The sequence below is a fragment of the Phaethon aethereus genome, assembly GCF_964289735.1.
Source record: "Phaethon aethereus genome assembly, chromosome: 3".
Classification (NCBI taxonomy): domain Eukaryota; kingdom Metazoa; phylum Chordata; class Aves; order Phaethontiformes; family Phaethontidae; genus Phaethon; species Phaethon aethereus.
In genome coordinates, this window is record NC_138576.1 from 115863138 (window position 1) to 115889077 (window position 25940).

General features: G+C 54.2%; 2 protein-coding genes across 2 annotated transcripts; both read right to left on the reverse strand.

Moving 5' to 3' along the window:
• Positions 1-378: 378 nt before the first annotated feature.
• PEX6 (peroxisomal biogenesis factor 6) lies at positions 379-16627 on the reverse strand (the record flags this gene model as incomplete). The annotated part of the gene is made up of 17 exons (XM_081997494.1): positions 379-533; positions 854-993; positions 2162-2239; positions 2857-2973; positions 4174-4282; positions 4730-4791; positions 4886-5091; positions 7525-7657; positions 7758-7834; positions 8233-8425; positions 9050-9258; positions 12671-12782; positions 12866-13002; positions 13198-13300; positions 14673-14756; positions 15470-15630; positions 15752-16627. The coding sequence occupies 17 exons, from the start codon at positions 16625-16627 to the stop codon at positions 397-399; spliced, it is 2934 nt and encodes a 977-aa protein (XP_081853620.1). The 3' UTR covers positions 379-396.
• A 4442-nt stretch (positions 16628-21069) lies between these two features.
• VSX1 (visual system homeobox 1) lies at positions 21070-24644 on the reverse strand (the record flags this gene model as incomplete). The annotated part of the gene is made up of 5 exons (XM_081997677.1): positions 23924-24644; positions 23468-23546; positions 23101-23224; positions 21994-22174; positions 21070-21335 (listed from the first exon to the last, which is right to left on the reverse strand). The coding sequence occupies exons 1-5, from the start codon at positions 24288-24290 to the stop codon at positions 21070-21072; spliced, it is 1017 nt and encodes a 338-aa protein (XP_081853803.1). The 5' UTR covers positions 24291-24644.
• Positions 24645-25940: the final 1296 nt, after the last annotated feature.

A 25940-nucleotide genomic window follows, 5' to 3' on the forward strand; every position in this document is an offset into this window, starting at 1 on the left:
TCCAGCCTCCCTCTTGCTGCCAAACCAGGTGCAGTTTGGGCCTTGATCCTCCACCAATGCTCTGTCATCCATACAGACACTCCTACATTGCCCACAACCATGAGACTCTGCTTCCTCCTCATGGGGAATTTACCCCAGTACGCTCCTGGCAGCCACACAGTGCTCCCCAAAATGCAAGGGACCATTACAGAACCTACCACCAGCTTGGCTGAGTAGAGCAGTGCTTACATCAGGCTTTGGCTCAAGAAACTGCACAGCCACTTTTTCACCCAAGCTCAAAAGAAGCAGGCCTAGGAGACATCAGAGAAGAGCAGGTGGGTGCCTGTTTGTGCAGGTTCTCTCACACACCTTAACACACCGTCCCCATCATTCCTCCAGTCCCAGCTCTGCTGAGCATTAGCAGGCAGCAAACTTCTGCTGGATGAGTCTGTACCTGAGCAGCTCCTGCTCAGAGACTGATGGGTGCACCCTCGCAGCAGCCTGCAGGAAGTCTTCCATGGTCAGGATCAGAGCAGAGCTCTCTGTATCCAGCCCTGCATGAGAATGAGAACAGGGAAGGGCTGAGAGGCAAGCACAGGGGTGGCGGGCAAGATCAAACAGCCCCCTCTCCAGCCACTGGAGACTGGAAGGAAAACCTGTGTCTCTCTCTTTCCCCCTGGGGCCAAGCACTGGAGATGATCACATCTGCAGAAACCGCCTGCTTGCCAGTAACCCAGAGCCTACCATTCAGACGTGGTGCCAGAGCTGTCGAGGCTCTTCTCACAAAGCCTAGTTACCAGTATTGGTAACTCTCCTCTCTGCCCCTGTGCTGGGCTGCCCCAACATGTGGGACAGGCAGAGCCCAGGCTCCTACCTTCCTCGATCCATTCCACCTTGCGTTTGACAGCGCACATCATGGCGTCCGAGCATAAGGCGTAGATGTCTGCTCCTGTCAGCTGAGCTGGGCATTTCTCCAGGATGGTGGTAAGATTCACAGAAGGATCCAGTTTAAACCTGCCAAGAGAGAAAAGTGCATGTGTAAAAGCCACAGAAAAAAAACAGACCAGGAGAGATGCAGCAGCCAGCGTGACTGGGCAGGAGGAATCAGAGGCCTCATGTTTAGCCACTTCTGGCCTGCACTCTGCATGCTCAAAAAAAAAAAATCCAAAGGGTTGGTTTGTTTGTTTTTTCAATACAGCCACTTCTCTTTGAAACAACCCCACAGCAAGGTCCTCTCTCCTGCTAAGTAGGATCAAAGGCAACTTTGAGTTCTCACTCAGAGAAATTAAGTGTTCCACATGCCTGGGAACAGCCTACAGCCAGGGCTGGATAAGAACATGTTTAATTACAGACAATACAAACCACCATAACACCAAACCATCCCATCAGAGCCACACTGCAGACAGTGAGCCTCCTTCAGCACAAACAGCAGCACGGTGCTGGAGGGAATGACTGCCAAGCCACATGGTGTGAAAAGATGTTCACAGCCAGCCCACGCTCTCACTTCTCCTACTAGCTTATCGTCAAAGGCTGGATCACAGCTATCCATGACAGAAAGGCCCTGCAGAGGCAGATTCACAGCTGCTCACCCAGCTGTGGTGGGTGGTACCCCTGCAACTGAATTGCAGGGCTTGCTTTTCTCCCTCCAGAGGTGCCCTCAGGAGCTCACAGCAGCTGGGGAAGCAGTCAAAACCCTTTGCTCAGTGTTCCCACATAATCAGTGTTTGGAAGCTGAACAGTCTTCAGCATCACAGGAGGATAGGCAATGAGACAAACAGAGCTGCCTTCACCCTTGGACCTGGAAACAGCAAGAGGTGTGCTAGGGGAACTCTTGCAGGAAGCAAATGAGAGATGCTGGTGCGCTGCAGTCTCATCACACTGTTAAGATCTGCCTGAGCTCCTCAAGAAGAACATCTGGGCACAGTAACTGGAGAACTCTACCAACCCCTCCACCTAGACAGCCAGCTGAGCTGCTCCCATCTTGCAGGAAAACCAGCCCCAGTTCTGCTTCTGGAAGTTGCCCATCCTCCTCCCCTACCTACTGGTTGTGGGTCAGTGACTGAGGTGCTCCCCAAGGCTCAGACACAAAGCCAAGCTGGAGCACATTATGCATCAACCCCAGGAAGGCTGCGACCCATTGGAGGGTGGTGGAAGGCTGCTGCAAGAGCACAAGGTCACTCACTTCCTGGTGACAGCGCTCAGCACCTGCAGCTGTGACTCCCGGTCTTCCTTTATGCCCACATAGACCAGCTTGTCAAACCTGTCAGCAGAGAGAGAGACAGCTGAGATCAGGCCAAGACAAATCTGCCACTGGTGCTCAGCCTTGTGCACCAGAAACTGAAAGGCAGCCCTGGGGCAGCTCCTTTTGTTGCCAAGTTCATGGATGACAAAAAGCTTGGGGGGGGAAGTAGTCAATGTGCTGGAGGGCAGGGCTGCTCTTCAGAGGGACAAGGACAAGCTGGAGAAACAGGCTGACAGGAACCACATGAGGTCCAACAACAGCAGACACAAAAGTCCTGTCCAGGACAGGCAAGCCGCAGGGATGAGGACAGGCTGGGGGGCAGCTCTGCAGAACAGTCCCTGGGGGACCAATTCCTCCTGCCAGTTTGGTGCCGCGGCAGGTCCCTTATTGCCCTGCTGTGCTGCTAGGGCAACAACCAGAGTGGTGGGGGAAAACAAGCAGCAGTGCTTTGTGCTGCTGCTACAGCCATAGGCACTGGCTTCCTTTTGGCTTCCTATTTCCCCCACAAGCCAGGGTCGGGGGCTTTAGGAACAGTCTCTGTGGAGGGAACCTGTTGGGGACACAGTCCAACTCATCACTGCCTGAGGAGCTCTGGGGAACTACCCTAGAGTGAGGCAGAGTACGATACAACATACCTGCCCGGCCGGAGCAGAGCTGGGTCTAGGAGGTCAGGCCTGTTTGTAGCTCCAATGACAAACACCTCTCTGGTGGAATGGAGGCCATCAAGCTCAGCCAGGAGCTGAGAGACAACTCTGCAGGGAGCAAGACGGGACACTCACAACTAGGCCTTGGCAAGTCACCCACTGTCACCCTCAGCACCAAACAAAAAGAGGCATAAGCAAGGCCACAACCAGGTCCACGTCTTGTACTACAGCTCATATTTCTCTTCCCTGAAGAGCCCTGACAGCCATCCAGACTTCTCCATTTGAGCGTAGCCAATAAGCCTGTGGGCTCATTGCAAAGTGAGCGCAAGCCCCTGGTACCAAGACAGTCCTTCAGGCCTGTGCTTGGCTCTGAACCCTTCCAGGATGACCACACATGCTCATACTTGCTATCAGACACTGGCAACACAGACCAAACATAGGCAGGCATGCATGGCTATGGCTGAGGTTCTCCATGCGGATGTGCTAGCTGGTCCTAACTCTCCCCGCTATTTGGTACTACCCAGCAAGTTATGCTACAAGACTGCCCTTCAGTCCATGCCAGTGACACCCTGGCAGGCCAGTGATGCTGCCAACCAGTCCTCAGGTACACATTGCAGATCTAGTTCTGTGGCCACGGGGCTGAAGCTGGTCTGGTGGCAGAGTACTTCAGTGCTGCACAGACCTCCTGGAATGGGGATACCTCCACTACATTCTGGGACCACCTGAGGCAACCAATGGGCACCATACCCAGTCCTTTCCAGAGCTGCTGGTTTGTGTGTGTGATGGATGCCAGGGGCACATGGTGTCACTGGAAAACTCTGCAGAAACCCTCAAGAATAGAGAGGAAGATTGGATGAAGACTATCATCAGCTCAACAGAAGAGGCCTAAGGGAAATAACCCTGTTTCTGGGCGTCTCCAAGCTTCGTTGCTTCTAACAGAGGCAGCTGAAAGATTTCCCACCGCAGGGAAACAGCAGCTAATAGGAGGACAGCACAGCAGGGGTGTGAAGGATGACCTTGGAGAGGCCAAAGGGAGCAGTTGGCAGCCACAGAAGCAGCTGGAGGAGTGACTGTCTTAACCAAATGTTTGCATAACAAGCTTGGGCAATCGGGAATCTGCAGCAATGCAAACAGCAGTACTAATGTCCAGAGAGAGGAGACAGGCCAAGCAGAGGAGCTGAAGGGAGCAGGGAGGGAAAAAGTAGAGAAAGAGACTTGGGATGGACTCTGCCTCGCAGGGTAATCCTGTGCACCCTCCAAGCTGAGGCAGGTATGCTGCTCTTCCAAGGACACCTGATGCTCACTCACCTGTCCATGACGCCCCCTGAATCTCCACTATGTCCACGACTGGGGGCCAGGGAATCCAGTTCATCAAAGAAGATAATGCAGGGAGCAGCTGCCCTGGCTCTGGCAAACACTGGGAGGAGACAGCACAAAAGGTGAGAAAGAACTGGAAGAGCAGCCAACAGCAACAGGACCTGCTACATCACCAGCGGGGAAGAGCTGTGGATGGAAATCAGTGGCCCACTGCCTCACCACCACCAGCTGCTCCTGCCTGAGGGGCTCAGTGGGAGCAGAGACAGGCAGCACCCAGCACGATGGGCCCCAACACTCAGCCCTGTCTCTGAGGGGTTGCTGTCCCATCAGGAACACCAGGGACAAGAGCGACAGGACCAGAGAGCGCAGGAGGAGAAGCTGCAGCGAGGCAGGGAACAGACTGGATGTAAGAGACAGTTGGGTGCATGCCCTTGCTGGTAGCTCTGAGTGGGAGTTGGGAAGAGGGGTTTAAGCACTACCTCCTTCCCTCCAGCACGACAGAAAAGCCCCATCTTTCTACATGCAAGAGCAGGATGCATCTGCTCACCATTACGCACGTTCTCCTCGCTTTGCCCAACATACATGTTGATGAGCTCTGGCCCTTTCACACTGTGGGGCAGGGAGAAGAGGGAGCCAGTTAGAGCATGCCCATCTACTGCCAGGCGAAAGTTTGCCCATTGTGTGACCCCCTCACACTCTTCACCTAAGGAATGTCATGGCGCATGTGGTTGCCACGGCTTTTGCCAGCAAGGTCTTCCCTGTCCCTGGAGGCCCATACAGCAGCAGACCAGAGCGGCACAGACCCAGTGACAGCAGCTCTGGGTGCTCCAGGGGCAACTGGATAGTGTCCAGGATCTCCTTCTTCACTTCCTGGAGCCCACCAACATCCTGCCAGGAGACAGAGGGGATCTGCCAAGAGAGGGAGAGTCCCTATCAACACTTCTTGCTCCAGTGGGGTACACTGTCATCAGCCCCTTGTGCTGTCAGCTGTTTCCAGCTATGCAGCAAGTCAGCTCCGCACTGCACTGCCCAGCCATCCCTGCTGTGGGATCCCCTATCATCCATGTTTCCCCTCTCCTGAGCTTTTCAGTGGAGAAAATAAACTGTGCATATTCCCAGGCAAGCTGCACTGGCAGCGTGCTGCCTCATCTCCAAACCTCTGTTGCACCCCCTATCACCTGTCAGCAAAAATATCCCAGGGAATGTATCTGCCAGGGTTGCCTGCAGCTTTGTGGGGAAAGAGCCTTGCTGCAGAAAGCCCCTGGGACACATGAGGGAAGGTAAAAATAAGAAAGGAAAAAAAAAAAAACAATCCAGACCTAGCGATTATGAGCTACTTCTGTTAAGGGCACCTTGTCCCCCATGGCAGTGAAACTGTGCAAGGGCTTGCAAGGGCTTTCACACCAGAGTGACAAAACCTGGGCTGCTAGGACCTCTGTCATGTGAAGGAGGATGTGAGAAACAGACATCCTGGAGGACACTGCACAGAAAATTAGCTGCTTTTGAAAGGGGGGATGAAAGAACAAAGTCCATGTATGCTTACAAGAAATAGATAGAGATGGGGTCAATTGCAAACATGCAAGGGATCCCTGCAGAGAGAGGAAAGACAGCAAACTTGAGAGGGGTGAGCCATGCCACTCTCATTATTTTATGCTGAGCAAAACAATCTCAGAGGATGCTGCTGCTCTTTTCACAGCTTTAGAAATAGCAGGAATGCCACAGTCTGCATGACAGATCCTTCTAAGAGAGCAGCTCTCCTGGGAATGCGCAGAGAAAGCAAAGCCCCAAAACACTTCTCCCCAGCTGCTGGCTGGGTGGGGAACAGGTGCCAGCACAAACAGGGAGTTTAAAAATAGGCCAGAGCAAGATTCTTTCCCCTCAGCCAATTTGGCTCTCCTTCCTTCACTACTTGAGATGATGTTATCTATCTCATGCTATTTCTCCAGCTGTCCAGCAAGTCCACCAGGAAAATCAGGTCACACAAGAGAAGAATTTCCAGGAAAAAAAAAGTCTTTTAAAGCAAAAGGTCACAGGCCCTCCTTCTTCACTGTCAATGAATGGAAGAGCTGCCCTCTCTCCTGCATTCTTGCTTATACTGCCTTGATATAAAAAGCTCTACAGACATCAGCACAGCAGCAAGGTTGTTTTCAGGGGAGAACATCATAGGTCTAGGACATGTTGCAGACACTGCTGACAACTGGAGGTTTGAAATTAGTTCTCTCTAGGAGGCTCAAGCTGTAAGGGCAAACAACTGTGTGACTAACCAGAAAATGCAAGCAGGGAATTGAAAGTTACGTATGTTGAGAATATCCAGGTCTGCTAAAGGACTTTCTGAACTGCAGCTAATTACTATGAAATTGATAAAGGTTTGTAAAATACAAACAAAATTAGCTCCCATTCACACTGCTTGCTGCCAAGCATGCTCTATAGTTACTATTTGTCTTATAGCAAACTTGGCAAATACGCCTGAAAGCAGAGCTCATTTCAGTCTCTACTAAATTATGAATTATTTAAGTCCCAGAGTACCTCCTGGATGATGACACCAGCAAGGTGTCATCCTGCTAGGGCAGGACTGCAAGTGGGCAGCTGGGGAAGGTGCCAGAATAACTGCTCCAAGGCCAGCGTTTCCTGTCCTGTGCTGAGCTCAGTCATTCACACTTGAAGGCATGGAGAAGAGGCTCTGATCACATTGCTTGCTTAACTTGCACTTAACTAAAACCATGTTACCCAGCAAAAACTTTCACCCCAAATGCTGTTTCCCTGGGTGTCAAGCTGGCAGAGGTGGATCACACCCCTTACATGAAGCTGACTCTGCTGGCTTTCTCTGACACCCCATGTCCCTTCTGAAGAACTCCCAGCTCTTCAAACTGCCAGGCTGTCAGAAAAGCCCAGGCCAGCTTGAGCAGTGTCCAAGGCCAGGGATCAAGTTTAAGGCTTCTCACACATGTGGGGAAACTCCCTCACCAGCTTGTGCCCCAGCCTCTCCGTTCCCTTACACCAGGTGGCTGGAGAGATCTCAGTGAGGCAGCCAGCCTGTGGTTGCCTTTGCCTCTCGAAAGGCTGAGCTACACAGCTGGCACCCCTATGGCACTAGATAATTGAGCCATCTCTAATTAGAGTGGCAAGGGCTTCCCTGACCAAATTCAAAGCAAAGAGGGTGAAGAGCATTTAGTGGGGGAAAGCCCACAGTGGGACTGTTTCCCAGCCAAGGCTGGGGAATACATGGAAGGACACAGCAGGAAATGACATGCCAGAGCACAGTCCCATCTGGCGAGGTCTGCGTATCCGGAGCCGTACAGCTCTGGAGAACCAACCTCCCCCTTCTCTGCCCCAGCATCCTACCTTTGGGGCTCCCACTGCCTGTGAATGGGCATCATGCAGCTGGTCCAGCGCAACACTAAAATCCTCCTCAAGCACTGGGAACCCAGCAGTGCAAAAATCTCTCTCCACTTCCTCGCTCAGTCCACCTGGAAAGCTGGGGAGGAAAGAGAAGAGAAGGGAAGGAATCAGGTTCTGCCCCACTCCTGGCTGCAGCCCCTGCCCTCCCCCACCTCCTGCCCTCTTGCCTGTGCTACCTCAAGGCCTGGATGCGGGTACAAGCAGCCCGGCTGCTGTGGGACAACAAGGCACAGAAATCTCCCAGCACAAAACCCTGCGAATGCAGAAACAAACAGCATCGGTTCAGTCCCTGACCACAGTTCCAGCTAGGCCATAAACGAGGCATATTGGGAAAAATTCCTCACAGAGCTGTTCTTCGAGCTTCTGTGCCCTGGTTAAAGGCTCTAGGGGTTTTCTGGTTTTGGTTTTTTCTTTTTCTTTTTTTCTCTATTGGCTCTGTCTTCTAGCAGAGCTGAGCATCAGCCAACACCTCTGCAAAAGGTATGCAGTCTTTAGGCACTAGAATTCTGCAGTTAAAGCTGATGTTGAGGACCAGGGTTTACCACTGAAGTTGACTGGGCTGTGGGAATTGCCCCCTTTCTCCATGGTAGGGAAGGTTGGGCCAGCCCTCCCAGCCTGCCCATCTCCACATACTGCTGTGGTTTCACTCACCGCAGTCCTGCGAGCCAGCTTGGATAGGCTCACTTCTTTGCCCAGAGGCAGACTGGCAGTCAACATGCTCAGCATCAACCTCCTCTGCTCTTCTGAAGGGGCTTCGATTTTCACCTCGTGAAGGAAAGCAGTCTGCACGTCTGTAGGAACATCCTGGGGCTTGCAGGTTGTGCCGATCACCAGGACAGGGTGGCTGCTGAGAAAAGGGGGACAGTGCATGGTCTCAGCTCTATCACAGAATCATAGAACAGTTTGGGTTGGAAGGGACCTTTAAAGGTCATCTAGTCTAAACCCCCTGCTACGAGCAGGGACATCTTCAGCTAGATGAAGTTGCTCAGAGGCTCTTCCAAGCTGACCTTGAATGTTGGAAGTTTCCAACTTACATTGCCATCACCCACACCAAGTCACTCTCCAATGGCCAGCCTTTCCTCTGAGAAATGCATACATACTGGCCAAGGTGTCTTGAAGCCATTCATCTCCAGCTTGCCCTTGAACTGCTTTGCGAGCTCAGTCTCCAAGTCAAGGCCCTTCAAGTGATATCTTATTTCTTCACTTGATGTCTCCCACCCTGCACCCTGGTACTTGTCATCAGCCTTGTCAGGACAACAAAGCTTCCTGATTCCCTCTGCCACTAAGCTGGAAGAACAAGGGCCCTCTGAAATAAACAAAATAAGTCTGGGAGAGACTCCACTGGATTACAAATAAAACGGGGTATGTTAGAAATCAGTCACCTTGATTTAATGGTGACTTCTGCCCTAGGAATGACAGAAGCAAACAATCACCTCAGATGCCCACAGCAAACATGCAGGGTCCATACCTCAGTGCTGGGTCTCTGTCCAGGAGCAGCTGTCTCAGAGTAGCAATAACCCTGGCATCCTCTCCTAGCCTGTCCCGGTCTCTGCCAAGCACCTCAATGTCTTTCAGCAGGAGCACACACGGATGATACTGCTGGGCCTGGGCGAAGGCCATCTGTACTTTCTCCTCTGTGGCTCCACTGGTGTCACTGCACAAACTAACGCAATCAACCTGAGAGACAGACCACACAACACACAGTCTGCAGTGGTTGCAACATGTAACGTGACGGATCCAGGACAACATTCACTTCCACAAAGCTTTCCACATGCAATTCACAGCTGAAAGGAGATCTAAGTAAGTGGACGCTTCCCAGAGACATAAAATAGACACACTCAGGACATACTAAAAACAGACACATTCAGGAGACTCTGCAATGGAAAAATGGCTGTTTCTTGTTTCCCTGCAGGAGGTGAGGGGGGCAGGAGGGTCTTGTCTGAAAAAGGTGAGGCCAAGGGACCAAAGATGTCAGTACAGTGGATGTCACAACTCAGCAACCTAAGCTGAAAGGAATGGGAGAGCTATGGAAGAGGTCAAGACAGGGAGAACAAGGTGTTTCAGACAATAGTGCAAAGAGCAGAGTGGGAGGCTCAGGAAACTATTCAACACAGTGCCCCACAGGCTCAAAGTGCAAGAGGAAGGTAGAAGGTAAGGGGGGTAAGTTAGATGTGGCTAGAAGCCCAGACACTATTTACAAAGCAAATACTTGATGAAGTCATCCAAAAGGGAGAGGTGACTGGTGAGCCTTGAACAGCAGCTTGAACACTGCTGGAAACAGGCAGTGCTGCCTCCTGGTGCTGCAAGGTCACGCAGGGAGAGCCAAACCACCTCTGAGATTCCCTGGGCCTCATCCTCAGAAAGGGCAGCTTGGAGCAGGGAGAATGCCTCAAGAGCTAACGTAAAGGGGAAGCATGGGGATGCAGAGCTTCGGAACTCCTGTGCTCCATACTATAGAAAAAAACCCAGGAGTTAGGGTTGTGGCAGACACAGCCAAATGGCAGCAGTATCTGTATGCAACTACAGAAGGGCAGAGAGAAAGGACAAAAAACTGCTGATGACCAAGTGGTGGAGATTATAGTGTGGAAGAATTACTGTGTCCTGGTAGGAATGTAGGCAGAGCAGTCAGAATAAGGGAGGAGAAGGTGGAATGGTAATGTAAGCAAGCACTGCAGTTAAGTGAGAAAAGGAGGGGAAGAGTGTAAAAGCTGGAATGGAAGAACAAGATGGATAGCAAATACTGGCTTCAGCAGTAGGAGTGTTAGTCTTTAAAAGCAGCACACAAGGCCAAAACCAGAGCTGTAGCCCTGCACATCACATTAGCACCTGAGGCCACCTGCCAGGACATGGCAGTGCCACAGTGTTCCCAAACACATCCTATACATGGATCTGGAGGTACTGTGAAATCTCTGCAATCTTGTACTGGATCCCAAGAGCTATGGCACATCTGCAGAAGAGCAAGAGCTAAGCACCACTAAGGATCATGTCCAGATGAGCTGCACAGCAGCTGGTCAAGGCTGTATCTACCTCCCCCACTTACGCACTGTTATGGCTTTACTTGGATAGAAAAGAACAGTTAAAGAGAGTAATGTCAACTTAACAAGACCCAATTTCTAAACAGAAGAAGATCAAAATATCCAAAATACACAGTTGTTTTCTATGAGTTTACTCTAAAAATACCCACAAAAAAGGAGCAAGCCTGTTTTCCTTCCACAAAAAAGAAAGCTTTCAGCTCTCTTCTTTCCATCTTTATTCTTCCAAGTCCTTTCAGAGTTTCAGAAACTCTCCTAGAAGTCACGGAACTCTACAGATTCAGGGAGGTTAAAAAATTTGTGGGATAAAACCAGATTATCAGAGTGAACAAAAAGAGAGCACAGAAGGAAAACAGTATTTTTAACAAGCCAATGAAGACTGCCTTGGTGCCCAGAACCTCCGGTGCTGGACAGAGACAGAGACTAGGCCTCATTTTGGCCATGAAGTTTACCCAGTACAGCCACAGCTGTAAGAACATAGGAATGGCTGTAGTGGTTCAGACCAAGAGTCCATTTAGGCCACTATTTTGTCTCCAAGCATGACCCCAAGTGCTTAAGAAAGAGTAAGATCAGGGTAAGTACCCTTTCCCCTCAGTACTCTTCCAGGCACCTACCATTCCCACCAAAAGGTATTTTCCCAGTCAGATAGGGTTTCATAACAGTAAATTTATCCTCCAAATAGCCTTACCCACAAAAAGGACCATCTCCTTTAGCTTTACTTTTCCCACTAGCTTCACCTGTCAGCCCCAGGCCTTGTCCTGCCACAGAAAAAAGTAAACACTTTCCACTCTCTGATGACCCCTCAAGATCTTGTAAACCTCTATCAACGTCTCCTTAAGTTCCCTATTTTTCAAGCTGTGGAGCCTGTTCAGCTGTTCACAACACAGCAACTGGTCTAGATGCCTGATCTTTCCCAGTGTCCTCCCCTGAATTTTTCCAGTTCAGCTTTAAACTTTTGCGATGGGGAGACCAGAACTGTGCACAATATTCAAGCTGTGGCAAGACAGACCTGCACAGCAGCAGCACCTACTCTCAAGTTTGTTTCCTAAAATATGGTCTGATTTTTGACATATATGGAGAACAGATCCCAAGTTTTCACGGAGTCACTGACATAAAACCAAATTCTCAACACTGACTGGTGACAGTCAACTTGAACTCTATCATTTTCCATGTAAAACTCACTACAGTGAATTTTACCTGCCATTATACTGCTCAGTCACCTGGTCTCATTAAAGCTCTCCTCTGGTCCAAGGAAAGTCTGTCTCCCTTTTCTCTTACCTTCAATAATTATCAACAAACCATCACATCACAGTTCACGGCCCTTCCCGGGTCATTTCTGAACTCCTAGTGCTGATGCCTGCAGAACTCCGCTACTGGTTGTGAAAACTCACCAACTACTCCCATCCTGTTCCCAGCGTTTAACCAGCACTTTATCCATACCAGGACCTTCACTCACATCGCACTGTCACTCAGTTTCCCAAAGAGACTTTTCAAAACTCCAGTTTTTCTCAGTATATTTTAGTTACTGACACCTTCTGGTGTACAGTATAAACCCAATGCCCTGTCAAATGATAGGAAGTCAGTCTGCTGAAATACAGTTGCGTATTGTGGTACCTGTAAAGTACATCAGACTGACAGCAATAATAGCAAGAGTCAGTAAAGAAAGGTAGGAATGCAGCCCCTGAGCCAAGAGATCTCTAAATTACTGATTCCAGAGCACTGGAGAGTACACATCAGAGGAAACATCTCTTCATGCTTATGCTCTCTTCCTGAGCACCTGTTACTGGCCAGTCTCAGATATGGCTGGGGGGCTAGACAGATCTTAGCCTGATCAGTTGCCCTGAGGTTCTGCCCACCAGCAGTCATAATCTGTGCCAGAGGAAGCTTCTAAACTCAGCGTACTCGGGTTCCTTTTCTCTGCGCGCATGGGAGCAGCTTTCTAAGTGGGCTTGTGTCATGGTTGCAGCAGGGATGTTGGTATAGTTAACTTAAAAAACATCTGTGTAATTCTTTGTATATTGTAAATCTACCAAGCAACTGATGGCAGGAGGAATTACCTTGAAGAGGTGGAGGTTGAGGCAGCTACAAGCAGCTCTGACAGCCACCAGTTTCCCACTGCTGCTTGGCCCTGAGAGGAGAATGCTGCCAGCCCCGTTCAGCGCACTTGCCCTGTAACATAGAGGCAGTTCTTGCAGTGACCGAGGAGCGGGTACCAGCTCTCCCAGGGCTTGCTAGAAGGAATTCTAACTCACTGACTGTTCAGGTGAGGCTGAAGAGCATCACAGAGCTGCTTCACGACATCAGAAAGTCCAGCAGGAGACAAACTGCTCCAAAACTCGTGGCTGTTATAGGCTGGAGCAGATGGGACAGCACTGTTTGTGGAACCCACCTGTGAGGAAGGCAAAATAGCACTCTGTGGAACACTGCCTGAGAAAAAGACAAATACCAAGTGACAAACTCTGTCCTGAAGTGCTATTTTTCAATGGCAGGAGACACAAGACTCCACAGGCACCTTCGTCATCCACAGTGCAACCTCAGCCTCAGATCTCCTGTACACCCTCCCTGCTCTCCACTGACATCTTACCAAATAGACAGAGGTGTTCTGGGTGTCCACCAGGTAACCCTCAGACTGCTCGCCTTCCACTATGCCTAAAATCTTCCTTACTTTGAAGTAAAGCTCTGGCCACCTAAGGGAAAAAACAAGCAGCCTTGCTGAGTCAAGATCTTGAAGGCAGGAACAATACAGTTGTCAACAAGAAGACACCTGAAAGGCACAAGTAAGCAGAGATACTCTTGCCCTCTCCCAGGACTCACATGGACCCTTTACTGACCTCACTGTGCTGTCTGGGTAGACAGACCAACAGGACTGTCAACAGTGACAGCTTCTGCTGGTGGCTTCAGTCCACAAGTACAGCTGTACTAACCTTACTTCATCTAAGAGCTGAAGACATTCTCCCTTCAGCCATCGCTTCCTTCACTACAACTCCACAGAGATTTACCTGCAGTGTATAAAACCTTACAGTGCAGAATCCTTTAGGCTGCAGACTAGGGCTCACGCAAATACCATGAGAGGCTTACAAGCATCCTGCCCTGGACACCTCACAGGAAAAACACTTCTTCCTGCATTGATATCCCACTAGACAGATTAAGGGCTCTGCAAAGGTTCCCTCCAGGATTTTATCCACCTTCTGAATAATTGTACCATTTGCACACCAACACAGTTCCAAGCTCTTTAGGTCCCATGAACCCTGCTGTCTTCTCTGGCACGTGGCAACGTGGCTAATATATAAATCCACAAACAGAAGATGTGCCTCTGATGGTCCTGCCTCCCTCTGAGAAACAGCCAAGAAAATACTCATCGTAGAAGTACTATAAAACTAATAAATTTTAAAATACATAACGGAGCTGAGCAGTGTTACAACATGTCGCTGGTATATCCTGCATGAACGATTTAAGGCAATTCTTCCCATCGCTCGCCTCGGTTACCTGTAGCAGTTCCCTTGGTGATGCAGCTGAAGTATTTATATTAACAACAGCCAAATCCCACTGCAAGCACCCCTACTCTGATACAAATGTGACTTTCTCATTTAGCACAGAACTGTTTCAAAGCCGTATGAGCAAAACCAAGGAAGGCAGAATTGGTGGCCAAACAGAAAGTTATTCTAACATGAACTGTAAGAGCTTATATTCACACTTTGTTGTTTGTCACATGTTGACAAGCCCAACTTCCACTTTGCTTTATGTGGCACTGGCTGTCCTCAGGCCACCCCTTCCTTCTCTTCATTCTCTTTCCCCATCAGTTTCCCTCTTTCTTTCTCCTTTCTTCCCTCCATGACTATTTGAGTGAGCTAAGGGAGGCCTCCCTCTAGGCTGCAGCCCTCCATAATCCAACAAAAGCATCTCCCTCTTCCCCCTAAAATAAGAGGCAGATAAAATTTAAACTCCAGGGACAGATCAGAATGGATCAGAAACTGCCTTGTTTCAACAGAGTCAATAGTGGAAAAGTATCTTTTCTCTTACAGTACCCATGTAATAGACCCACAGTTTGTTGCCACCTACCTTAGGAATTTGTCTGCATTTACTTCTAAAAACTCAGCATATCCAAATGTTGGAACACATAGGATGTCTCCCTCCTGGACAAGCCTACAAAAAAACAGAGTTTCACGAGTAAAAGAGAGTAAATCCTTCTAGTTGTGTGTCCTCCCCACCCCATACCACATGCATTTGTAGAGAAAAGAATGTAGCTAATTCATACTGACTCACTCCTTTCTGTGAATAAAGCTATAAATAGCCACTTAAAGATTTAGCATGCACTGGATGGTAGTAGGCGCATCCAGAATACTAAGGGGAAGCTTCTGGGAATGGTATAGAAGATGAATGCCATTAAAGAGCATTTCTTCCAGACAAAAGAGCTGAGTATAATTCCAACAGAAAGCCTCAACAGTCAAATGAAAGAAGCTAGGGAGGCAGGTGTCATAAGAGAAGATGGCAACACATCCAATTTCCCAATTACACAACTTCATTCAAAGCTGAAAACTGGGGTTACGAACATGCCCCAGAATGGGGGTTTGTGGGCAGTACTTGGGAGCCCTCAGCACTGGATGGTACATGACAAGGAAGGAGACTTAAAGGTGCCTTCCGAAGGAAAGGACCGGAGGTGTTGCGTGCAAGTGAAGCACACTCACAAGGAGAAGGTGGTACAAGTGGATATCCTAGAACTACTCAGCATCTGCTGAGGTGTTGATTATGCACATCATTAGCTTTTATCAGATCTCGGTGCCACAAATATGGACCAAGGGTGCATCTCATGAATACACCCCATGAACAGAAACTTATCTCCTCCCCACGCAGCTCACCGGGGCACTTCGAAGTGCTTGTAGAGGACATGGTCGCAGCCTCCCCTGGCACTGTAGGCCGGCGAGCAGACGATCTCTAGGTGCAGCTCCTTGGCGAAGGGTGGCACGGACAGCACTGACCGGCTGCCCTTCCCATCGGCAGCGCCGGAACTTTCGTACCTCTGCAGAGGGGAAAGAATGCACCGTGAGACCCTGCGGCGGCCACCTCCGGCCCTTCCCCCCGGCCCAGAGGCCTCTGTGTGCCCCGGTGCGCGCGTGGCTCCGGCTCCGGCGCCAGCTCACCCGCAGGCGGAGCTGCGTGACAGCGGCAGGGTCGCAGCCCAGGTTGAAAGCCAGGGCGGGGGCCAACAGGGCGGCGCCGTCGCCCGGGCCGCGGCGGGCGGCCCGCGGGTACTCCCAGGCCGGCGGCCGGGCTAGAAGCGCTGCCAAGTGCTCATGGGCCGCCCCCTCGGCGCCCACCCGCACCCACTCCCCCTGGAAGAGCCCCAGCGCCAGCAGCCCGCGCCGGCTCACCCACATCTCCGCCCCCCCGCCGCCCGCCCCTCCGGCGGGGGCCGCCCGCAGATGCGTCGCCGCCGCCCCGCCGGGCCCGGCCGCGGCGAAGCGGGAGACGAGGGGCGGCGCGGCGGAGCGCCGGCAGGGGGCGCCGCCGGCCGCGGGCTCGCGCGGCGGCGGCGGGGGGGCGAGGGCGGTGCGCGTGCCGTTACCCAGCAACCCCTGGAGAGCCGGCCGCGCCTCCAGCACCAGCGGGCCCGGGCCCGGGCCCGGCCCCGGCAGTGCCTCGCCCCGCCGCACCAGCACCGCGCCGCCCGCCGGCCGCCCCGTCCTCCCCGCCGCCCCCAGCAGCACCCAGGCCAGCGCCGGCGGGCGGCGCACCGGCCACACGGCCACCCTCCGGCCGGCCGCTAGCCCCAGCCGCCGCAGCAGGGCCCCTCGCAGCCACAGCTCCGCGCCCCGCCGCCCCCCCGCCTCCAGCGCCACGGCGCTCAGCAGCACGGCCTGCGCCCCGCTGCGCCCCGCCGGCCGCACCGCCAGCACCAGCCCGCCGCCCCGCCCGCGCAGCGCCGCGCACAGCGGCGGCGGCGCCAACAGCAGCGCGGTGGCCGGCGCCAGCTCCGCCGGCGGGGCGTCCAGCGGCCGCAGCACCGCCACCGCCATAGAGCCGCGGCGCCGAGCGGGGCGGAGCGGCCCCGCCCCGCCACCATCGAGCCGCGCGGCTAGAGAGGGCGCGGCGCGCAGGCGCGGGGCGGCCCGCCGGGCCTCCTCACGCTCCGCCAAGCCCATGGAGCGACGGTGCAGAGCGGCCCCGTGAGGCCAGGAACCATAGAGCCGGCGCCGAGCAGCTGCTTTCCCTCAGGAGCGCCCCGGCTCGGCCCCGCTTCGAGCCGCGCTGGCGGCAGCGCCATCTCCGGGCCGCGCCTGCCTCCGCTGCAGCGGCGCCGGGAGCAGCGGCACCTCGCCTGGCGGCTGAGGCGACCTCACCTCAGGGCCGGGCCTCCGTGAGGCTTGGTTTCCTGGCCCAGCCGCCGCCGAGCGCTGGCGGCCTGGGCACAGAGCGGTACGGTAGCACTGGCCTCGTTCTCCTCAGGCTCCAGCAGGACCACAGCCAGAGGCTGTGCAAGGTGGGAAAGAGGGGCCCTCCCCAGTGCCAACCTGGTTCATAAGAACGTGCTAGTATTGGTGTTAGTGCAGAACTAACCGTGGAAAGGAGCAATCTGGAGGAAGTGAGAGCCTCACATCAGTGCCTATGCCCTCTGCCAGAACCCGGCTTGCTCTGGGGAGGGGGCTGCTCATTGCACCAAGTGCCTGTGGGTGATCCAAGAAGCAAGTAGTGAAAAACAACCCCCCATAAGATTCTTTAATTCTGCATCCAGACACCCCTGCATGTTGCCCCACAGGTGGACAGGGATCGGTTGGACTGAGGGGAAGGAGTGAGGCTTCTGGTTACCTCTATACTCCAGCCAGCCTTCCCTCTTACTGTGCTGCTTGCTGTGTCCCATCGCCCAGCTCCACATGAGGGAGCGCTTACAAAACGTTCATACTCGCTTCGTAACTGACAATCTTGCTTCCCAGTCTGAAAATCCAGCCAGCGGCTTGTGAGGATTGGCCGAGAAAAAATGCCAGTTAGAAATTAATATTACTAAGCTGTACAGAAATGGCACCATGAAGATGCTTCCGCAAATGCAGCCCTGCAGCCCTCTCTGTTCTGGCCTGCCCTGAGCCCATCACCAGGACACCCCCACTGCCTCCTTGCAACCCCCAGACGTGCATGCCTGACAGTCAGCCTCCAATCCCTTAAAAACTGAGAGACATGCCAAAATAATCTCATTTTATTCCGTTTTCCTTTTTCCCCATCCCTCTTCCATGATTGGTTTAGCAGATCACTTAAGTGCCCAGCTAGCACTGTACATATGGTGCTGTGGAAAGATACAGATATGCCAGGGCGAGTGGCAGCCTAGATGAATTGAAGTGAAGCTGTGGTAGCGCTGGCTGCTGAAGGGTGGCTTTGATGTTACTAACTCCTCTTGCCCAAGCCACATCAAAAGGATCTCCCGCCTGAGCAAATGCAGCCTTTGTGGCTAAGGGACCCTTAGGGTCCCTCACAGAGGGAAAATCCTGCCAACCAGGTCCTGGTGCAGTCACCAAGATGGCTGCTGGATCTTACATGGGCAAACCCACTGCAGCAGTGGAGATGTGAACAAGTGGCAGCCATTGCCATAAGTCAGGCTTTCTTCATGCTGTTGTGACCAGCACTGGCCTGAACTAGCACTGATAGGAGCTGTAGCTGGGTTTGGCTACCACTAATCTCAAGATTGATCAAATCTGAAGCAACAGTAAGAAGAATGTGCTCCCCTACTACTGCCACTACAACCACAATGATATATGTGAGACAGCAAGCACTTCCCTGCCAGGCTTAGTGCGGGCAGCTAAGGGGTGAGTTACTGTCCCTGCTTTGAGGATTGCCCCACCAGACCCTGCCACAAGCTCCTGGTGGCAAGTAGGAGCTGAACCTTGGGCAGTCACTGTCATTCACCAACACCTCCCTTCTCTTGGCCTCCCCTGGGGTCTTGCCCTGTGAGCAGAGGAGCAAGGGCACATCTAAGCCCCAGCATACCTGGGTGCACCCTACAGTTACTTCCTGGCACATGAAAAGTCCATTGCACCAGCAGCCATCCCCATGATTTCCCCCTTCACAGCGTGAGGCAAGAGCTGGGAGCCCACCAGGCCCCACCGGGAGAGTCATCCACACCCTGCGCAGGACCGGGGCTGTGGTGTTTCCCCTTGTAGCAGTTGTGGCGGAGATGTGCTTACTCTCGCAGCACTGCACCCAGCACAAGGCGAAGAGCTAGGCCATCTGCATGCAGGCAGGGCAAAAAAAAATGATCGCAGGCATCCCGTGCCAGCATGGCACAGCCCAAATAAAAGGTTTGCAGATGCTGCTCAGGCAGGATTAGGCCTCCAATGTGCTAAGTCTCGGCTCTTGGCAAGCCTAATTGCTGCTGCAATAAGCCCTGGCTGGTCCTTCCCTGAACCATGCTCCCCACAGCCCCCCCATCAAACATTTTTTTTTTCTGTAAAGCTTGTGTTTTCCATGCATATGTTCCCCCCTGCCCAGCAGGGCCTGGCTCAGCAGAGGAGAGGAAAGGCAGGAAGTCTGCTGATGCCACTTTTATTGCTCTGCTTTTCCCAGTCAGCATCCCACCGCTCTTCCCCCCACCCAGCACAGCCTGTGGCTGCCTGTGTGCAAGGAGCCAGGCCCAGCAGCAGAGGCAGGGACAGGTGACAGCATTGTTACATGGCTGCACACCCCCTGAGCTCTATTAGGAAACTTTCCAAATCGGAATTACTCAGATTTTAATAAAACCTTTTGATAATTTTCCGTTATGTTTTGGCCAGCAGATGAAACTGGAGGTGTTCCAGGAGAGCTGTCATGGCATGTGCATGGGCCAATTCAGCCCAGCCATGAGATGAGGACCCATCGCAGCCAGGAGTCAGGCAGCTGGATGGCCACAGCACCATTGTGGGGGTGCTTGTGTGGTTAGGACCATGTGGCTGCTCTGTGTGCCTCCCCAGGAGGCAGAGATGACCCCATCATGTGTTCATCTAGCCCAAGTGAGCAGATGCTCCTTGTATTTAACCACTAGAGACGTGGACACAGAGCCCAACTCTGCATCCTCCAAAGCAACAGTATTTGGAGAGCAGGAGGAGAGCACTGCACAGAGACTTGAGAGGCAGAGTACCTTTCCTGACACCAGGGCTGGAGACATTTCAGTGAAGAACCTCATGCTTGAGCTGTATCGAGAAGGATTTTCAACAGCCCTTGGGAGAATGGAGCAACTTCCTCCTGGTGACTTTCCTCAGGAACTGGTTGAGTGCTCCTTTTTGGACCATCTCTAACCCATCAGCTGTGGTTTGGCTCTTTGACTGGCACAAATCACTTACCTTCTGGCATGTGGAGGCCACTGGACAAGACCTCAGTTCTGGGGAGACACATGAGATCTTTGCTTTGACACCTTGGAAAAACTGCACTGCCTCAGCACAGCTCTCCAGCCCAGTTTAGGTACAAGTCTGCAGAAAATCTGCTCAAAGCTAGCAACTAGCACAAGATGTGCCAAAGGAAGGTAAAAATTGCAATCCACTGCATGAAAACCAAAGATACACCACAATTTTATTAATGGACATGTAATAAATAAATGGTGGATGAAACGGGAAGAGCCACATTCAAAAATCCAGATCACTAAAGTGCTTTTAGACATAAATATAGGACAACCAAGAAACAGCTCTGACATTAACACTTTTTACAAACAATTACAAAATATCTTCTTATGTCAATTCACAAAATTGTTTAATTGCTCAGGGGTACTATGGCTTAGTTTTCAAAAAGGTCTGTTCTGTTATGCATAGTATGGCAGATAACATTCAAGAGTGTACAAAATCATTGCATAAACAAAAATGTATTTACCCCCTTCTCCCAAATATGAGTTAAGGAAGCTACACAGTGTAAATCCAGTGATAAGGCTGCATTGGCAGGCCAGATCCTCAGGAGGTATAAACCAGCGCATCTGTCAAGTTACACCAGTGCATTAAAAAACTCTGCTGCTCCTCGAGGTGGAAGAATTGTGTGTTCAAAGCGGAGGGACTTGTCACACAGGCATTGTGCAGGGGTGGAAGTGCTTAGAGAAGGCGTCTGTAAAGTCCTGCACCATCTTTGCGCCCGTGTGTTTGAGAAGGGAGTGACTCCTGTTGCTCCCCATTGATGCTCTTTGTGCTCCTGGCTGGACGGGGAAGAAGCATTCACAACCCAGAGGGGAAGGGTGGCTCTTCCCCAGCAACGATCCATGCTGACCACAATGGAGTCTCGTTTTCACACTGCTCTTGGCCCCGCTGGGACACCTCTCCCACCCTCCGCCCTGGCTCCACTGAGAAGTGAACAGCTTGAAAGTGTGGGGACAAGAGGATGTGTGTGCCCAGTTTTAAAATGCCCTGAATTCAGATAAAAGTTCAATTATTAAGAAAAAATATATATATCAATAAATCAATAAATATTATTCTCTCGCCAGGAAGCTGTGAGGTCTGGCCTCCTCTGGGGCAGCGCAAGCTCAGTGATCCCTGTCCTTCTGTTCTGTGGGGGGCTCCCCGTTGATGCACTGCCTCAGTACCCCCCTCTTCTCGTGCTTGGCTGTCCTGGAGAGGTCGATGGCTGTGTCCTCTGAATCTTTTGCAGGGCCAAGCTTGTCAGAGCCACTCTGGGAACTGGCCTGCTTCCCTTTGAGCTCCTCCTCCTCCTGCTCTGCTCGCCAGCCATCTGCCAGCTTCTCTTGGCTCTCCGCCTTCCTGCTCACCTCCATGGACTTTTTGTGCATGCCTTGCAGAGGAGAGAGAGCAAAGCCAAGGGTGCCGGTTGCTTATTTCTGCCCGGGACCGCTTAGCATCACCTCCTGCCCTCCTGCTGCTTCCTTCAGTTCTTGCTTGCATCCCAAGGAAAACTCACACTAACTACCAGCCTTTCCCAGCCCGGAGCCCTGCCACCTGCTCTCTGCAGCCCAAGAGGATTCTGCTTGTGGCAGAATTGGTCTGTACCTCCCCTGCAGCGGGGAAGACTTACAGTGAGAGGGGTGCTGTGACAGCCCATCCCAGCCTGGAGGTTGAGTTGCCACCTCGGTGTAGGACCGTCTGTGAGCAGAGGATAGCTCTGAGGTAGCATTAACATTATCTTCAGTTTTGGGGGGAGAGTGAAGACTTCCTAGAGGCTCTGCAACTCTCATGCTGGCTGTTAGCACTAGAAAGTGATACCTAACCACATGCAGGCACCTGTCTGATGCGGCAGTAAAAGATTTTCCCTTTCTCAGCTATTCTTTGCAAGGAGGGAGTGGGAAAGCCAGGGCACTTGGCAACCTGCGCACAGCTCATGGCTGAGGCCCCGTTCTTCTGTGGGAAAAAAGCAAGAATGGCCATACGAAAGAGGAAGGGCCATTCGCTCCACAGCTGCCCCTCAGCCCCCACAGCCCCAGGCTCCCACTTACCCAGCAGCCATGGGGCGCAGGATCCCACCAGCCCGCTCTTGGCAGAGTTGATGATGGACTCGGGCAGAGGGATGGAGTGCCTCACCATGGCGCCATAGAGGCCGTACTCAGCCATCACGCTGCTCCGGCCCCAGCACTTCTCCCGCTTCCGCCACTTGGCTCTTCGGTTCTGAAACCAAACCTTCAGGGGTAACAGCCAGGAGAGCATGGAGGGGTGGCATTGGGGAGGAGATGGCCCCCGTGACCAGGTGCCCAGGACCCGTTGGGCACAGGGGAGCATGTGTACAGGGCAAAGGGGCAGCCGCCAGGGGTGCATAGAGGGATTTGGGTGTGTGAGCACAGGGTGCAGACGCGCAGGTGGCAGGGGGAGGGTGGCCAGGGAGGTGCGTAGGGAAGGGGTTGAGGGAGAGCACACACATGGGTGTCAGTGGGAGAGGGGAGGAAGGGGGCGAGAGGGAGCACACGTTACACGAGACTGATCGTGACACAGGAGGGTGATCCTAGCTAAAGTCACCGTACACTCTGCCTGCCCACAGGGCCTCTCTGCTGCCTCCGCACAGAGCACCAACCTCTCCAGAAAAAGGGGTCCATAATGCAGTGACTGAAGATGACAGAAGGTGCTCAGGTTCCTCTCCTCACCCCCTTCCTGCATTTGAAGGCTCAAGGAGTGTAGACACAACCTGGCTGCTGCCCAGACCACCATCCCATTTTTAAGTCTATGAGCCCCACAGTGGGGCAGGATCAGGCTCTAAAATGCCATGTGTCTGTCAGAGGGACAAGCTAGTGAGCCAGCTAGTGGGACACAGCTTGGCCCAGCAGCTCCTGAATCACTCTCAGCTCTTGCTTGTGTTGGGACCCTGGAGGACATAGCCGAGCTGCCGGCAGTGAGCAGCTGTCAGGGCCAGCTCCATCCCCCAGTTCTGCACTTCCTTTTGGAGCCTGTTCAGTACCGGGGGGTGGAAGCTGAGCCGCCCCCGCAAGCGCCCTGCAGCATTTCGGTGCCACCACGTTCCCACCACCTGCCCTCACTGGTCACACCGCAGAAAAACACCCGGGTGCGGCAGTGTGCAGACTGCGCCGGGAGCGAGGACCGTCTCAGCCACCTACCTGTATCCTGTCCTCTGGCAGCTCCGTCTTCACGGCCAGCATCTCCCGGGCGTAGACGTCGGGGTAGTGAGCTTCGTTGAAAGCCTTCTCCAGCTCCTCCAGCTGATGTGCTGTGAACACCGTCCTGCCGAGAGGAGAGAGCATCCTGTGACACAGTCCAGACCGTTAGGGCAAGCAGCGGAGCTGACAGCCCCCTCCCCGCTGAGCTTTTTCTCCTGAAAATGCTCCCCCCGCCCTCAGCTGCAGCCCTTCTCTTTGCTCCCCTGGGGACATCCACCGCCCCAGCCCGGGGGCCTGAGGGACAGCGGGAGGCTGGTGGCGGCAGCGAGGAGGTGAGAATGAGGACAGCCCCGCTCTTGGGCTCTACCTGTGCCGGCGTTTCTTCCTCTTGATCTGGGAGGCGGGCATCCTCGGGTCGCTGGCGTCCCCAGACAGGCTGTCCTCATCTGGCAGCGGCATGCAGGAGGGGAAGAGTCACGTTCCCATGGGGAGCAGGGGGACCAGACCCAGCTCCCAAAACGCCACTCCAGCTGCCCGCGGGGAGCGGGCCCGGGGCGGGGTTCCCCTCCCACAGCAACCGGCGGCATCAGGGCCGCGGCCGAGCCCGGTGACACTATCCCGGGACAGGGGGTCGGCGGGGTTCGGAGGAGAGGCAGCCCGGTGGGACGGGGAGCACGGGCCCCGGCCCGGGACGGCGGAAGGGTGCTCGCCGTCGCCGCCGCCTGTGCCCGGGGCCGCAGGTGCGAGGCGGTCCCGGCAGCGGCTCCGGCCAGGGGTCCGCGTGCGCGGGTCAGCGGCACCCCCTGCCCCCGGCCCCGCTCACCGGAGATGTTCTCCTTGTGACGGCGGGCGGCGGGCGGCGGCCCGGGGGGCGGGCGGGGGCCGCGGGCGGGCAGCAGCGGCAGCGGGGCGGGCAGCAGGCACGGGGCACCCGGCCCCCCCAGGCCACACAGCAGTCCCAGCCCCAGCCCCAGCGCCCCGCCGCTCTCGTAGCCACCGGCGCCGGCGGTGGGAGGGGGGCCGGGGGGCGGCTGCAGCTCGGCCTCCAGCCCCAGCAGGTCGGTGATGGCGAAGCCCTTGGCCCGCAGCCCCGCGCCGCCCGGCCGCGCCGCCGCCCCCGGTACGGGTACAGGCACCGCCACCGGCCCCGCCGCCACGCGTCCCCCCGACGGCTCCGCCCGGCCCGGCATCACCGCCGCCACCTGGCCCGGCCCGGAGCGGGCACCGCCGCCTGCCGCTCTTTTTATCGTCCCGCCGCCGGCCCCGGCTCCAATCACACCCCGGGCCGGCGGCGAGGCGCTCCCAATCCCCGGATTAACGACCCGCCCGCGGCCCCCCTCGCCGCATGGGCACCGCGCCCCGCCCCCGCCCTCCGCCGACCGCTCCCGCCGCCCCTCCCTCCGCTCCTCTCGGTCCTCTGTCCTCCCCGGCCCCTCGCCGGGTCCCCCGCGCCCTCCGGTCTCCTCCCCGCGTCTCCTTCGCCCCCCCTCAGTCCCGCCCCAGGACCCCCTCAGCGCCCCCGTCCCAGCCACCCAGCTCCCCCATAAACCCGCCTCACATCCCCGTGGGTTCCCCTCCCCTGTGTCTTCTCTCAGGACCGCCCCACTACGTCCCCACGTCCCCTCTTCCAGGGACCCGCAGTGCCCTCCCCAGGTCCCCTCCCCACTACCCCATCCCATCCCATGGCCCTTCAACCCCACATCCCAGACGGGGCACCCCACCGGGCCGCTCTGTTCTGTGCTTAACACCCTGGGGACTGGGATGGCTGGGGGCTGTGAGTCAGGGCCCTCCCTGACCCCAGGTGTCCCGCCACTGGGTCCGAGGCCACCACGAGGTGCTTGGCCTCCGTGCTCCCTTTTGCTCCCAGATTCTTGCACCTGGGCTGCAATTTTTTCCCCCCTTCCCTTCATCTGTTGATGGAAACGATTTACAACCGGCTTACATGGGCCGCCTGATCCAGGCCTTCGCTGGACGGTCAGATTAACCGAGGGTCCTTCTGATAAAGATAATTACAAGGGGACTCCGCATTAACTTTGCATTATTAAAGAAAGACCCAAATCTCCTCTCGCAAGCTGTTCCTGGGATTAGCAGAACAATAACTTTCATTTAGGATAATTGCCGTGGCCGGCGCTGGGGGCTGGCGGGGGGGGACCCTCTGGCCATCACGCTTTGCACCAGGAAAGGCAAACGGATGCGAGGGGAGCGGGGGGGGGGGGAGGGTGTCACACTCCCAAAGCCACCGAGCAACTGGGGGTCCCCATGTGTTCGGGATACAGGGGTGCTCAGGGCATTCCCACACAGGGCTGCCACCCACCTGGGGACAGAGCACCCCAAGTCCCCTTGGGCACCTTCCCTTCTCCAGAGTGGTTTTGCTGTAGTTTTGCTGGAATCAGACTTTCACTGCTAGGCAGGGAGGATCTGCCACAGTAATTAGAAGCCATAATCCGGCCACCACCCACAACAAATTTCCTGTCCAAGCAGATATTAGTGGATAAAACCCTAATTTTTGACGTCCCAGAATCAGCTTGATTTCAGCAGTTTACATTCAGGCTGAGCTGTTGGGAGAGATGATGAAGCCTTAAATATGCATATGGCCTAGGCATTTGGAAAGTTTGGGGATAAAGCACGTATAATTGCTCCTAATCAGTTTATGAAACATAAAAGCTCAAACCCAAGAGAAAGCCGATAGATGCAGAAATGGAAATAGCGATTAAATCTCCCCACGCTGATGAGGTGGCCTGGATACAGCGCTGCTGCCCAGGGCGGAGGGCGGCTGTGGCAGTGCCATGGGCCACAGGGGATGCGCCTGCTCCTGGGACAGGGCTGCGGGACAGGGTGGG